Source organism: Dysidea avara, chromosome 4 (genome assembly GCF_963678975.1).
Source record: "Dysidea avara chromosome 4, odDysAvar1.4, whole genome shotgun sequence".
Lineage (NCBI taxonomy): Eukaryota > Metazoa > Porifera > Demospongiae > Dictyoceratida > Dysideidae > Dysidea > Dysidea avara.
The window spans coordinates 26,844,742-26,861,974 of NC_089275.1; the positions used below are offsets into that span (position 1 = coordinate 26,844,742).

Consider the following 17,233-nt stretch of genomic DNA (forward strand, 5'->3'; position numbering starts at 1 on the left):
GGGTCTTGATGGAGCCCTGGCCAACCAGGAGATGGCTGTGTGTGGCTGTATAGCTCCGTGGTGTTGGACAATGACCTGTGCTGTAAATTTCCTTTCATTTTAGCCAATTCTGAGCCCTGAATGACCTATAACTTGGCCTAATTCGTCCCAGCACGTTTCTTTTTCAATTTCTGAACATCATCTTGCCCGCCTTCCAGCCCCCCCCCCCTCACCCTTCTGGAGCTCACCTGATACAGACAACCTCGGTTTAAAAAACTATCTGAAATGGCGGGAAACTTAGCTGTTGACTACTTCTTCAGTGGATGATCAGGAAGGTAAGAAATTGTTGTGAAACGTGTGAAAATTTGGTATGCGTAGCTACCACCATTGGCTAGCTACAACACACTGAATATTTAAAACCGACGTTTCTCGATACTTTTAAGTGGGCGATAAGACCGGTTTCCCCAGAGACAGTCACAATTAAGCTTTGGCAGCCTTGCCAACAGATTTACACTCAGACATTTTCTCGGTGTAAATTTCATGTATTTACATCCATGACTTTCTTAAAGTAATCCTTGTGGAATATTACTCATTAAGCTTTTGTGCTGTAGGTCTGCAGGACGCCTATGTAGTTCTACAGCCGTGCACAAGAATGAATATTTAATTGTCTTCTTGGGTGCGGGCCACTACTTTAGTGAGCTTCTTGGAGCTGTGTAGACATAGCCTTCTTTCTATTTCCAACAAGAACTCAGTTACAATATTATTCTCAATGAAGCTGCTGTAAAACTTTCTGAGTCTATTCTCACACTACAGTAAAGCAGACACCTGCTGATTATGTATAACTTGAACATAACCAGTGCCTATAGCATCATTAACATAATATTATTGCATAACAAGCAGAATAATTGTGTGAAAATCTATGTGCTTTTTTTTTACTTGTAAAATGCATGTTACAGAAACAGTTAAATGTTCATCATATGAAATCATGAAGGTTTGTGTAATCTCCAAAAAAAAAAACAATAATAAAAATCAGCTTCACAATACCTTTCATGTTGCCTTGGCAATATTGATTGGTCAAGTATAATCAAGCATTAAAGTGCCTTCAGTAAGTTGATACAATTATTTTAGTTTAGTGGAATAACTGACTAATTACACACGCCTTCCATCCAGTCTATCTCAATAACAACAAGGCTACTGTATTGATTTTTCACTGTTATATAATAATTATGTCACTACAACCTGATGGATGCCTTTTGGTATACCATGCTATGTACTATGTGCACTTCATGGATTTACTTTTGTCCTTGTTTGCGTCCCATTTTCTTCACACTGCCAGTAAGTGTATTGATCTTTTTAGTAAGTAGTAGTATTGTTGATTTCTGGATAAAATTTGAACCCAGCTCAAAAATAAATACATAATCAAATTATAGGAATTATACAAACTAGCAGAGATCATTACAATAAAAAGGTGCTTAAACAAGAGGGCCATCACTTGAAGTGCAAGTTTAATTCCTATGTGCTTTATCCCATATACAGTAATTGTCAATAAACCAACATGGCTAAATTAGGGATTAACCACTACCACTTCAGATGACGGTCCCCTTATTCAGGCATTTCCAGCTACCTTGTGGATTTCTCAATTCTTACACTTAATTCAAAACTTTTTTGCAACAGTTTACCATTAGTGAATTTCTTTAAGAACTGAAAGGATAGTGCTATATATATGCATGAAGCTACACAAATCATTGTACAACAAAATGCATGTCCATGGGCCGAAGCAGTCAGTTTCTCAACTATGTTACACAGCCCTACACAGGGAATGATACTGTATGTGAAGCAGGTTTTTTAAATGTTGGAGGCATGGTGCAGTATTTACAGATGATTTTCAAATGAAGCTATCAGTGTGCTATACAGTACCATGATTTGACCCATTACTATAGAGCAGTTCAGTAACTGGTTGTTTTATTAGATTATATTGATGAGATATTTCACAAAGCAGCAATTCCCAAACAGTTGTTCACAAGCATGAAAGTTCTCATTTATTCAGAAGGTACATATATATGAAAAGTATTGGCACTAAGATATAGCATTTATTGTAGTGAGAAACAGCTTAGAAAAAAAAATTGGAGCGACAAAAGGAGCATTTGCAGCTAGTTTGTTCACATACATAGCAGAGAAAGGAGACTATGTCTGGCTACATAACAACAACGTACTTTAAGGAGATGGGCTTATTATCCACTGAACAATTTTTGTTGTCAACATGAACTAGACAATACCACTAAAAAGTTTGCAGGGATCCATAACTTGAAGAATAGCAATTTCCCAATCCTTATCTTATTGTTTAGACAACTATAAGTGAATTTAAATTGCCATGGAACTTGAATCATCTGACATGAGAAAGTGATAAAAACCATTGTGAAATCAATGTATATTACAACTGTAGCTGCCTCTTAGTTAGGTATTATCCTTCTATGCAACATGATCAGATTGTATTAATATTTGGTCCCATTTTTGCTTTTAGCTAAAACAATGCAACTGTTGTCATAACTAGGTGAAATCACAAGGCCTCTAGTGGCTTGAGCTTCACATACATAAGTACCTGCAGTTTACTACATATGTGGTTCTAAAATGACAGTACTTCACTTGTGAATGAGAGTCTTCCAGCTTGTACATGTCCATGTGTACAGCTATGTGACAGAGCAGCAAATAGCATAACTAAATAAAGTTATTCAAAAGACTTTTTTATTCCCCAGGTTCATCATACATTATCTGTTGCTACTGAGTAAACATCCAGCCAATAACTGTCCATTCTCCAACACCAGAGAAGGTATTATCTGGTGTACAAACATCAGTAGAATGACAAGAAGTCTGTTGATGTTTATCCACTGATGTTATAGGGCAATTCAGACAAAACAGTCTTTTAGTATTTATTTTATTATTTATTTATTAAGACCTTACAACACAAGTGCTTAAGGTCTGTAGAACTCCTGGTCCTACAGCCTGTTTAAAGTTGTTACAGAAAGTATGTTTGAAAAGGTGGAGAAAGGAGAAAAATCCATGACTGGACCTGGGTAGCCTCAAACCTGCAGCCATCCGATTAATGCTTGAACGCTTACAGGAGTCTGCCAGGCAGTCAGGATGTCTTCTTCTTGTTAATTTCAAGTATTTGTATCCATAGGAACCTTAGAGAGTGACTTTATTATCTCAAAGTACCCCAAGTCCAACCAAGTGGACATTGTTTTATTTATTAAGACTTTACAGCACAAGTGGAGGTCTGTGGGGCTCCTGGTCCTACAGCCTGTTTAAAGTAGTCAGTTTTCTTATTCTGCTGAATGATTCAAAGTTTTCATTGTGGACAAGATCAAATTTACAACAATGCCACTTTTCTATGTAAAGATATTTGGAGGGTTGTCATTGATCCAAAGCATTTTACTTTTTGCACAGACAACTACTATTTCAGCAATGTCAGCATAATAATAATGCATACATACACACTCTGGCTATGAGAATTGATTAAACATTTTGCGGATCAACAACTGTAACAGTTACTTGAATATAGTATAGAATTTAATCCCTCAAGTAATGCTCCTCTAGATTATGTTCCATGGAAATACTTTACATAGCTATAGGATATCCTTCAGCTTGACTGCTCTTTGTCTGATGTGTATGTGTTCTTTATTGTAGCACAATTTGGGCATACCCAGCACCATTCTTTGTTACGCTTTGATTACCCTAAAATATCTCTTGGATGTTGCTCAAAACCATGTTCTCACCAAGATGGCTTTTTGGATCCCTTTTACGGCTTGCTGTGGAATGTTTGGCTGCACACACCTGGGAGCCACTAACTGTGAATCATGCACAATGGTCTCACTAATGTTTCTGCTAATTTCTGCCATTACTATTATGGCACAACTTGTATATTAAACCAAATAACTCAATTCACAGCTGGAAGTGAAATAAATCAAACTCTTTATCATAAACCAAGTCATAACAGTAATTCAACTCTAGTTGATAATTCTATGTAAATGATGTCTTCACTTAATTAGAATTATTGCTCAGATTATCATCATTACAATTTATTCACCATCTACAATGTTCAAACTACATTAGATTGCAAGTGGCATTGGGCACTCACTATTAGTTTTAAGACCACTTCTGGAGTTGGATGTTCCATTGTGTAGGTTCATCTTGGAGAGATAGGTAGCAATTGTTTATTCCATCGTACCACTTGTATGTTTGCATTGTGCAGATATAGTATGCAGAATGAAACTAAGCAGATGATTTTGTATGATCCTATTTTATTTTGTCTGTCCTCTTTGCACTTCTACAAGAGCTTCTTGGCACTACTGAGTTGCGCAATTACTTCTTTCTGTTATGGTTAACAATGCTTTGATGATTTATAGTTCTATAGCACTTATTTTCTTGTCTCTTAGCAACTGCTCCAAGGTTTTCATTATTGCAATTGTTTTGTCTTAGTCATACATTCCAAGTGAGATATTTCCCTCATGTCCAAACATATACTACAGTAAGTAGAATGGCAAAAAAAATTGTGAATACCTATTCACTGTTGTTAAGGGCAAATACAGGCAAAACAAACATTCAGCAAATACATTGGCTCATTCTAAATTATAGTAAACATTCATTACGAACTATTATTATGAATATTGTTGGTTCCAAAAAGCTTATCAATTAAAAGCTCGAGTTATTTATATATAACCTCAAAAGTTAATATAGCATGCTGCCAATCAACCATTATGCCTGCCCCCTGCCTGGTATGGTATCTTGACTGGGCTTCTTAGGAATCATTCTTTGTACATTTTTAGCATGCCTAGCACTATAGAATGCTTGGGTACCTTTAAGCCTATTGCTCAAAGTCTTTACTTTGTCAAGATGGCCTCTCAGAAACCTGATTGTTTTGACTCTTAAGCTACATACACCTGGATGGTACTTGATGTCAATGAAGCTTAATTTATTTGAGGGTATCAAGTTTCTTTAGTGCAACCTGTCATTGTGCAGCAATTACTTTCACTGCTCAGCTAGCTCTCAATAGTTTTTTCTGTTGTCTATCAAGTTTATCGTGTACATTTTAGCCATTGGCCTTACTCTATTGCTTTCATGTGATGTATTCTGATACCACTGCAGGTGTACGTAGCAGTGAGTTATAAAATGGTCAGTTTATTGCTTAGATGTGGTCTATTCAATTATCTGAATACTAAGTATTTCCCAAAGGTTTGGATTTATGAGATTGTACTGTAGTAGCATTCATCTTATTCCTCTGTTTAAGAACATGTCTCCTGTCATCACCATCATCTACATACATTTTCCCATTAAAGATTATACAAAACTATGGGTAGGTTGAGCACCAATTAATGCTAGTAATGGTACTGATAGTAGGTGTTTGTCTTAAGACCACTTTTCTCATTGCATGGATGTGTAAATTTTGGTAAGATAGGTGATAATACCAAATCAATCAAAGTGCAATACTTTTCTGTCAGAGAGATTCATGCAAGCATTTAACACTCCTGTTCAGGAACAATACATCTATTTAAAATGTCTTCTTTACACTTCTTCATGGGATTCTTGTCACTTCTGGGTTGTGTAATAAGGCATGGCTTCCATTCATTCATGGTTCACTTTGAACTACAACTCTTTTTGTTTCTTTGAAGGTTTTCTGATTGAGTACTATAAATCACTTTTCAGGTATCAACTGTATGGTTTCTACATATATCATAAGGAATTTGAGTTGTAGCAGTCTAGACATAACTTGTGTACTATATACATCTGTAGCTGTCTACTGGTTGTGGATTGTATGTGTGAAAAAATTGGTTCCTACTTCTGTTATATGCATCATTAGGTGTTCTTAATTGACATTCTGCAACCTCCTGTGTTTGAGTTATATAGCAAATTCTATAAAACCTCTTTTGCATATTGCCCCCCACCAAGATAGCTTTGGTTTGAGTTTTCAAATCATGGTATGTGGCATGGAGCATTAATTTAATCACACATTCTCACTGCTGAGCTGTTGCTGACTTCTTTTTTTATCTCTGAAAACTTCATCATCTAACAAGTATAAGGAAAAGTTAGCAATTTTAAGTTCAATTGGGAATCACAGTAGAGCGTATAGTGCAAAAAATAGGCATTTTGTGCACTTTGTGATACAATTAGCTATAAAGCTTTCCACATGAATAGTATTCCTGATGACATTCATTTTTGATATAGTGCCAGTGTAGATTTTGCCTTTACAGTTGTTTCTTGCATTGAAAATTCATCATTTTTGTCTTTTTCTCCCTGAGGCATTATTTTATACTGTTTAACCATGCTTTCAATTTAAAGATGTTGTTCTTAGAAACAATATGACTTTGTTTGAAGTGAATAGCTTGCTCCACTGATTAATTTTATTACTCATAACATTTTTTGAATTTATTTGCCCTTGGGGTGTAAATTACCACTGGCAGTAAACTTTATAGAATTTCATGGCTAATATAACTTTGGAATGGGATCACCAATACCAGCTGTTAATGACAGTGATCGCCCAGCTTCTGGTAGTGCAATTTGTCAGAGAGCAGCAAGGATTTACAACTGCAAAGGAAACGTTTAGAACATATAGAACAAATGTTGATGGACAGAAGAAGTGATATAGTTGTTGCGATCCTAGTGAACAGGAGACCATGTCTGGCTACACAGCCAGAAACTCATGTGGAAGTGCCAAAACAGCTGATCAGATACATAAAATGATCAGTTAGCTATTTAAACACTGAGTGCATGGTAACCAAGAGTTGCAGCTGAAATTACATTAGAGATTTGCACCACCAGGTGTACACAACCCGAGATTCTACAGGAAGCTCATCATGGAGTCATGAGAGGCCATTTTGGAGATCTTTGAGCAAAATCTCATAGGTAGGTTTTATTGGCCAGCATATTCCAAGCATATCAAGGAATGGCTCAAATTGTTCTTTAAAGAATGAACCTCACCATAGAGAGAAAGAAGCCTTAAGTCAAGGCATGGGCAAATGGCTTCTCCTTGAATATGAACAAACACATTGATTCTTTTGTGCAGTGCTTATGCAATACTTGTTAACCAGAAGGCAACTACAGCTGCAGCTAAGTTGACCAGCAATGTGTTCAAATGTCAGTGTAGCTCCATTAAAAATAATATGGAAGCCCAATTTGAGTCAGAAGGTAATTATTATGTATTATTCACCATTACTGTGAAACTTCATTCAGTGAAGGTTATACACAGATGTACAGTACAGCATTTAATTTTGACAGTTGCTACTGAGGTAATTATCTTAATTATACCTAATGTGTCACAGTCAATCAAGGTGCTGAGTAATTTGTTCCACATAAGAATTGCACTTGGGATGAAGGAGAGTTTTTCTACAGGATAGCTGGATCAATTTGCAGCGGTGGTGGAATCTTGTTGATGTTATTGAAAGAGTATATCAATGGTATAGAATTTCTGCAAGATTGTTAAACATTTTATAAAATATATGCAAGTAAGGTTTCATTCAACAGACTTCTAAGTGCTCCCAGGAGAGATTTTGGAGTACATTGAACATGGGATAGTAAACATTACATATATATCGAGCAGCACTCCATTGGACTTCTCAAGATTGTGTATTACTACTACATCAACATTATTATCCTTTGACAGACCCTTGTCTTGGCCAGTGAATAATTTTAAACTCTTAGTGTTCCAACTACTAACTGTTTGTTCCTCTGATTCCTTATATTATGCAACCACATGCAGTCAGATAAAACTGAAGGCACATCAAATGAAAGCTTTACAAATAAAAGCCAATAGAGGACAGTAGGTGTTATTTAACAGCTTTACTCTTACCAATAATAGAGGGAGCATAATCAGCATATCTCAACTATGGATAAGGCTATGCATGGGCTTGGTTTCTTCACTGCTATTGTGTTTCATATAGGGAATGCGTGATGCTTTTTCTTGGCTGATTATTCACACTTAACCTATTGCCATTGCAGCACCAGAGTCTGTAGGCACCTCTTGGATCTGCATGATCCATGTATGTATGTGACACACTCTTGTTAAATTGCTAAATTTATTTACTACTTAATATTACTTAATATTTACTACTTATTGATCACGTTTCTATCCTATTATGGACTACACGTAATTCTTTTGTAAGTTTCTTCTGAACACATGGGTTTAAGGCAGTCAATCTTCTGATTAAGTGTAACTATATATCTCCATTACCCTGATGGCAGCAGCATGCACACAATGATTCACTAGGCTTATATATACATCTAACTGTAACTACAGGATTATTGTTATTTGCTGGTCTCTTCTAATAAAATAAGGATATCTCATATATTAATATAGAAAACATTGAGGAATACGAGGAGATCAAGGTGCATATATATCAGGATTAATATATTCAAGATCAAAAGTTAGCTTTGGGATATAACATTGTCATTTGCTTTGGAGAAATGTATCATCAAACTGATTCTGTTTAAGGTACTATACTGGAATAGTTTTGAGCATGATAGGTGCTTAAAAGCATCAAGAAGTATATAATTATGCCATACTGTAAGTCTTTACTGTGAAAATTTTGTCAGGGTAAAATCATCATACTCTAATGGAATAGTCAGTAACTCTAACGGAATAGTCAGTAACTCTAACAGAGGAATCAGGTAACTATAGGCTGGTGGCAAAATTCATAAACTGGAAATAAGAGTTACTAATCCCTCCATATCAATTGCTGGAAACATAGGCGGATCTGAGGGGGGGCCAAGGGGTGCTGTGCCCCCCTGGCCCTTCTCTTGCCCCCCATTGGACTCACAGTACTATATTGATACCAGACTCTGGAGTCATACATTCACACTGTATTCAGAAGTAAAGAAATCCAATGGGCAAATAGAAGAGAACAGTTATAAATTTACTTTAAAGTTATACTGTACATTGTAAAGAAAGTGAGACAAATAAGTTTGAATTGCTGTGCCAAGATTGAGATACTCTAATAGAGCAGTCACTACTCTAATAGAACAGTCACAATTCTGATGTCATTATAACAATACTAGCTACACCTTATTTTTGATTTAGTACACTTTACCATCAATCGGAAACAGGCACGTCTGATGCTGTTGTTTAAGTTTGTAAACAAATTAATTTATGTTCCAAATCAGTATCTGCCAGTGTTATCTCCTGCAACAAGTACCAGGGCAAACCATCCCTTGAAGCTATTACAGTTGTATGCCAGAACAAATCGATATAGTAACTCTTTCTTACCAAGATCAATACCAGACTGGAACAATTTAGATATGGAAGATCTTGACAATATAGACTTACTTACTTTCAAAAACCGTTGCAAAATGCATAGACATTAAAATTTTGTTTTTGTACATTAGCGATTTACCCAATGGGTTTTGCTAATCAATAATAATAAATAATAAATAAATCAAACAGGTTTATCTCACATAGGCTAACTAATCTTTATATGCATTGCAAGCATACACTTCGTTAGCTAAATGTTATCAAAAATGTTCTCAAATTCAAACCTAGGAGGTTTAATTTTTAAATATTTTCTCTTACTACAGTTTTAAAACTACATGACTATCATTCATCCAGCTATGCTGAATAAAGTTATGCAACTGAATATAACTTGGTGTACTAGAATTCCTCTTAGTGGAATAAACACTGTTGCACATTAAAACTTCTTACCCCCCCTTGGCCCCCCCTAACAATGCCTCCTAGATCCGCCTATGGCTGGAAAGTTGTAATTATTGCGGAAAAACTTGCCATCATTATGAGTTATTACTGCCTAGCATATATGTAATAAGCTGTCTAACCTAACACCATTACTACATGTCTAAGTTGACTGCTGTAGTCATTATCACTTTAATCTATGTCATCATGGTTGGTGATCTATAGGGGCCTGTTTCAAAACCTTTTCCAGTACTTTTTTATACATGGAATGATATTGTAGCGCTTATTAAGCAAGTTTGCTATTAACTATAAGATACAATTGTTGTGATGATGGCTATTAGTCCCTACCACAGGATTTGTGAATATTGTTTGGCAGTGGTACTCAGATAATATTGTTTTTATTAGAGTAGTATAATATGTGAATAGTTTAGTTGGAATTTTATTCTCAATTATTGTTTGGGCACATTAATCTGTCTCTATATAAACGCATTACCTGCAAGAAGTCTGTTGCTTAATTATGTGTTTAAGCACATCTTACAAATAACACATTAACTTTAATACTTTCTAACTGTACATGTATCTTAAAATTACAGTTTAGTATAGTATTGCCACTGCTAATTTTTGATATTAATATTATATTTGTGCAATACCAATAAGCTATATTCTTTGTACATGCATGTAGGGAAAATGAGAGAAATTTTATCTGTTTGGTTATTGCTAATGGCATTGGTTGAAGTCAGTATTCAACAGTGTACCATTAAGGGATCCATGTCCAAGATTAAGGATAATCTATCCTCTACCACTGATGCCATGATCACCATCAACAGTACATATTACAACTGCTTGTCCAGATCTGATACTAGTGATCATTACAGTTCCATGTCAGTGTCAATATTGTACATCAGATCAGATGATCCTAATAACATACATGAAGTTCGTTACAACCTACAGTGTAATAATAGTGTTTGGGAAATTGTTGGGAGCCAGTCAATTGCTCTGAGAAATAACAACACAAGATATTGTGAAGACTGTACTGAACAAACTGTGAACAAGTACCATTGTACAGGTTATTTAGGTAAGGATAAGGGTGAGCATTAATGAGTCTGAATGATATTACTATTATAGCTTTGTTGTATAGTAGTGCATATTGTTTAGGTAATCCTCCAGCATCTACTGATGGACCACTGTATAAGAAACGCTTGATGAAAAAGCGACAAACTGATGGTAAAGATTTCATGTATATTCAAAATGGCTTTATTCACACTGTAATTGTTATAGTTGAGTGAACACATTGTGACTATCATGTATTCATGCATATACACTTACTGTTAACAGAATATGTTTGGGGCATAACTGTTACAGCAATTTTAGTGATGGTACTGTTTAACACACCTGCTGTAACTTATATCCCAATATACAGAAAATGAGCACAGCATGCAAGTTGTAATAATTCATGTGTGTTTTATGCGATTTTAATACACACTCTAAAGGACACCGTAGATTTATCCTCCTTATAAAGGACAGTTACTGAGGTCCCTGTAAACCCTATTTTTATCTCTGAAAAAGGACAACCACCTCATAACAGTAAAAAATTGTCAAAATCAGTCAATCTACATAGCTAAATGTTTGCTCTAGCAAAGTTAACTAAATGTATAAAATGTCTGCTCTAGCTAAATGTTTGCTCATTTCCAGGTATCTGGTGACCTGCAGATCAAGTCACATTTGGTTTTTTCAAACCCTTCTAGGCATTTATCCCATTTAGAGGTTTTCACTTAGGTGTGGTAAACACCTCATACAGGCTCTGCCTCCAGTGTTTGCCCTCCAGTGCATAACTGGTATAGCAGATAAAATCAACAGCTTTCCCCTACTTAGCTGGTCTCCCTGGTTTGATCACTGAGTGTGGCACTTGGTCAGTATCTAGGTGGCCTGTGGAACAAGTCACGCTGGGGTCATTTGTGCCTTTGTTCACTGGAGATTAAAACCCTGGTTAGCGCAAGTTTGTAGGCCTGGTAATTTTCTCAAACATTAATGTATAATAAATTATTTATTTGTGACCATATCTGTGAAAACCCAGCATAATTGTGCAAGCCTAATTAAACTTACCATATAAACCCATTACAGTGGATCCTCGCTTCTCCAAACCTTAGTTATCCGAACATCTCGATTATCAGAACACCAAATGTGATTGTTCTATTAGAGTATTTGTCATCAGTGTGCATTCTATTAGAGTAAATGACTGTTCTATTAGAGTAGTTCAACGAAGCTCTGTATATAAATCAATGGGCTTCAGTTATCCAAACAAATCCACTTACATTAACACTTTTGGCTAAGTATAAGAACAAAGCTGTTCGGATAACTTAGGACCCACTGTACTTACAATGGGTAAAACACTTGCTCAAAAAATAATATCCTGTACATTTTAATGCTTTTTTCTTTGCAAAGAAATGGTCTAACAGTAAAAGCTTTCATATCATCTTATTTGCCTATTCAAGAGAAGTTCAATTTTTGTTCCATTGCAGACCAACAGATATGTGAGTTATGGGCATTTGTTTACATTATGTCATCTGATTTCATCTCTGTATGTATTGAAGGGTGATACAAGGAAAAACTTACCAAGCAATGATTTTCCCTATTCATGGCAAACACGATAGTGCAAGTTGCAACTCAGTATATCATTGCATTCGTAAGTTACCACCATTTTTGTAATCGCCTGTAATTTATTTTCCATATACTTGTTTCTTTCTGTTTTTGTTATTATTTCATCTGCTTTACCAGTTAGGCACTGGAGGGTAAACACTAGAGGTAAAGCCTGTACAATGTGTTTACTACATACCAAGGAACCTTGGATTTTTTCAAACCCTTCTAGGTATTTGTCCTATTTCACTTTAGTTATAGGTTTTCACTTTGTAATAATTGGGAGTTTTTGTGCCAGTGATTAAAATGATATGACGATTGCCAATCAAAACAGTTTAACATGTGATGTGCATTCCAATGCTGGTGTAGAACAGGTGTAAATCTAGCGAGTCAAAGTGATGAGCCATCATCCATGAAAGTATACATTTAAATGTGTTAGTGTAATTGTGTACTTCTGAGCCGTTTGCATTTTGCTGGTGACCAGTGAGCCACGGTGGCTTAAATATTGCCAGTGTTTTGCCTACTTGTCAGGTGTTGGAGAGATTACGCTTGTGAGATAATGTTGTAAGCAGGGTGGAAGTAAATCTATTACATTATGTAAAGTACTGCACAATCGAGATACTCTAATAGAGCAGTCACTTAACTGTGTAATAGAACACACACTAAATTGCTGGTAACAGTCTAGCTCTCCATTCTAAAATTAAAATCAAACTATGTGTGTCCAGCTTGCAGTAGAGCAACCTAATATGGCAGTCAGTTTCCTACTTGGTATTGATATGTATGTTTTGCTCTCTTGACGGTACATACTGAATATGTCTTACCCTGGTGTCAGGTTGATACATGTACTTATTGTAGTTGTATGCGATGCAGTCCTAGTAATAGCTAACAGCCAAGTGCTAAGAAATGCAGTTATAATTATTTCAATAAAAATTTAATATTGAATTAGTGTTTGAGAAAACTACATGTCCTAAGGCTTTATAATCTTGACTGGCTTTGATTAACCAGTACTAGTACGAACCAGTATTGCAGTAAAACTTATAGTCTACTTACCATCCGTGACAATAGCCAACTTGGACTAACTAACCATTGACCAAGTGACTGTGATCCTAGAACATTGAACTGAGACACATTCAGGGGTGTAGCGAGGAATTTTTTGAAGGGGTTCGGATTTAAAGTGGAATGTCTTAAGGGGAAGGCCTGGGTGCTTTCCCTAGACCATGTTTGAACGAAAATTAATGATGCATACACAAAATGTGCCCTTAGGCAGAAACATTAAAAGGTGTTGTTTGTGCATCTAACTAGCTAAAACCTACACACTGCTGTTTATGCAGCTTAAAGAAACTAAAGAAACTATAAACCTATTGTAAAACTAACTAATCTTCACTTCCGGACAGCATACTGACAGCCAACTTCAATTTCTAGCACACGGAAGCCTCCACACTCGAGTCCCTTAGTTGGCAATACTTCTTTCCAGCTATACATTATTGGCCCTCCTGTTGATGGTCAACTTCAGACTTGTACTCCAATATGTTCGAGACATCACGTGCCCACAACATGTAACAAATAAACAATCCATTCATCAGGTATTATACATCAACAATTCACAGTTTGTGCTAACCTGGCACATGTATAACACATGACGACCACTCAAGTTTAGCAGCTGCTGCTTTGTAATATGTCTCCACTGAACAGTCTTTCGCCATTTCACTCACGCCATTTCAACAATGCATCACGTGCGCAATTGATCACGTGATTCAATATCTATGATTTGCAATGGTTCAGCATTAATTCAGTGACCCTCAAGAGTAGTACAGAGGAGCGCCAGTAGGCAAGTAGCTACCGGAGAGCTCCAGGGCTGTAAGATTTGGTGTAGGCACTGGCCTATTATGCCCAAAAATTTACCTATTATGCTTTTGAGAATTACTCAAAAATTAAACCAAAATTATGCTTTCAAAATCAAGATTATGCTCTAGAACTGACTGTTTAATTAGAGTATATCAGCCTTTCCTGACTGCTCTATTAGAGTATCTCGATCTTATTTCTACAAAGTGTGAACAACCAACAAAGAAACGGTTTAATAAGTTATATTACGTGTTTTTAAATATGAAATGCACTAATAATGCTATTGGCAGTGAATATTTGCTTTCTTTCAGGCGCGCGTATTGAGCGTTTAATTAATTTTTCAAACATCGTCCCTATTATGCTGGCATTATGCTTGATGCTTTTGGTCACCTATTATGCTTTAAATTATGCTGGCATAATCGGCCAGTGCCTAATTTGGTGTGATTTTTTATTTTTAAAAATTTTGCCTCTGAAAGGGGGGTTCGTCCGAACCATCCAAACCCCCCTGCCTACGCCCTTGACATTATACGTGTATAGATGCATAACAAGACCATAGCGGACGCTAATTTTAACTAAAGCCCAGTGTAACTTTATTTTTCACGTGATTAGGATTTTTCTAAAAAGGTGTCATGGTTGAGCCAGGTTACCGTACGCAAGGAAATTTTGGCGTCAAAAAAATTTGACGAATCGGTTTAATTCGTCAAATTTAAATTCGTCAAATGTTTATAAGCTCCCGTAAAAGTACAGGTTTTGCCTACAATTTCTTCATTTTCGTCAACATTTTATTCGTCAAATCTGCTGAAGTCTGAATTCGTCAAATTTTTTTGACGTCAAAATTTCCTTGCGTACGGTACAACGCTTTAACTGACCTCTTGTTTTTTTCTGCTGGACAAGAGTTATTATAAGTATTATTTCTGAACTATATTTTACGAAGTTCAATGTTGTCATTACGTTAAGCGCGAACTGGGCGGTGAGCATTAGTTGGAGAAGCCAAACGGAATTGCCGAATTATTGGTTCATTACTTTATTGGCATAGGTTGCTGCAAGGAGGAATAAATTTGTTGTTATTATGTCATCTGTTGTTGAAGAAGTGGAAGATACCAAGGCATGTCAGAGTCTCGAATGTGTTGTGACACGTGATAAAATGAAACTGGCCTGAAGGGAGGCTGAGCTGCGCATCGTAATGTGTTGGAAGATGTGTATTACATAAGTCTAGTGAGTGAAGTATGACTATTAGTGAATTGCAATGGCCATCCCTGCAGTCTAGACAGCAATTCTTGTCACTGTCAATTTTGTATGATATTTGGAAGGGGCGTACTGGAATAAACTTTAGTGATTACTTTGAGTTCAATACGCTGTGTACAAGTTTGTACTCCCTAACTTTAAAAGTGTTTTCTTCTACTATCAATGCTTTCCGTTATTGTTTTTTTGTATCCGTGGCATTCTTGTGGAATACTATTCCTGAGGACATTTTGGCACGAAGCCAGGTTAAACATTTCAGATCTAGATTGAAACAGTTTATTTTAATGTGATTGTTTAATTCTGTACTTGTATTGTGTATGTTGTTCTGTTTTTGTAATTGTATTTTTGTAACTAAAGATTGTATGTAAAGGTATCACCTTGTACAGGCACATGCCTTTTGTGTATCCCGTTAAACAATTTGATAATAATAATAATAAAGTATTCATGACTGCAACATGGAGATTACAAATTAAGACCATCAGAATGATGAAGCCTTCCACTCCTACTACATATCAAGAAGTGTCACGTGCATAGATGATGCCTGATCCAGCGACAAGCTGTGGTATAGTTTGCCAATAGCTACTGCATGCTAATCATGCAATGGTGTTGAATAGTGAAGCTGCAGGTAACAGTAGTGTGTAGCTAGGCACAACAATGCACTTTAACAGTTTTAAACAATACAAGTCTGCCAAAGACAGGACTCGCGTTGTATCTAATGCGTGGGTGAATTTCTTTGGCGAACAGGTCCTACTTGTGCCCCACCATCACAAGAAGTCTGGCTACACCACTGGCTGTGGTCTACGTTAGACATAGAAACACAGGGTTCTATGAAATTTAGAAACTCCCAGGCCCTGTAGTAGCACCTTCACTTTGCTCAGGAGCCACAATACAGGGCCTTTCAGTTTACTACTATAATTTCCTGTGGTTAGTATATGTATACTCACCTGTAGTTGGGGCAGGTGACATGCAAATGAGTGCCATGCAGGCCAATAGCCTACGACGTGTGCCAATAGAACCAATTACTGAAGCCAAATAGCCTGCACTACACACCACCCCAACCCATACAAGAGATTCAAACCTGTAGACTTTGATGGTGGTTGTTTGTGATTAGCAGCAGTATTTGTTGATACTAGAGTCCCTATAGGCTGCCAAACTATGGTGAAACACATGTACTGTAAGTCACACATGTACTGTAAATTACTCAGATAAGTTAGTTTGTGTATACATATATAATGTGCTTGTGTCCATGATGGTACTGTATATGAACCATGGCTACTTTGGTGTTTTGTAGTTATATGCACTCCTCATCCTTAGTCACCAGAAGTTTACCACAAGCTGAGTGCAAGTGGTTTATTAACAGTAAATGTGACTGGATTTGCGAAAAGGGGTCTTCCACACTCCAATTTTATAAACTTGAAAGACCATAACTTTGGTTTTAAAAACATACAAAGCTGAAACTTTCTTCATCCATTAACCTATTTTGGTATTCATCATTGATCAAATTTCAGGTCAATAGCTTATACTGATCTGAAGTTATGAGTCGCTAAAGTTAGTAAATTAGATGTATGTGTAAGACCCCTTTTCGTAAATCCAGTCACAAGTTACAGGTACCTCTGACTTAATATGGATTTGGAGTGTACAATACCATTACATGTAGTGTATAACTAACAATGCGTGTATGACTGTTGTACATATAATAATTATTATGATGATCCTGCTATGGTAGTTCTGCTCTGGATTAATTGCTCCATCTGTTGCCCTGTAATTTTTATAGCATTGTTATGAAGTTGTACTGAAAATAGAACTGGTTGATGGTGCTATTCTGGTGCCTGTGTATTGGTACTGCTTCTGAACATGTATAAGTGG

General features: G+C 36.3%; 1 protein-coding gene across 1 annotated transcript in view; it reads left to right on the top strand.

The window, feature by feature from the left end:
• Positions 1 to 10,336: 10,336 nt before the first annotated feature.
• The window catches only part of LOC136253712 (uncharacterized), a 34,729-nt gene continuing 27,832 nt past the window's right edge, over positions 10,337 to 17,233 (top strand). Inside the window, exons 1-2 of the mRNA XM_066046369.1 lie at positions 10,337 to 10,724; positions 10,805 to 10,873. Of these exons, the coding sequence (XP_065902441.1) occupies positions 10,337 to 10,724; positions 10,805 to 10,873 (457 nt within the window). The remainder of the gene's footprint in view (positions 10,725 to 10,804; positions 10,874 to 17,233) is intronic.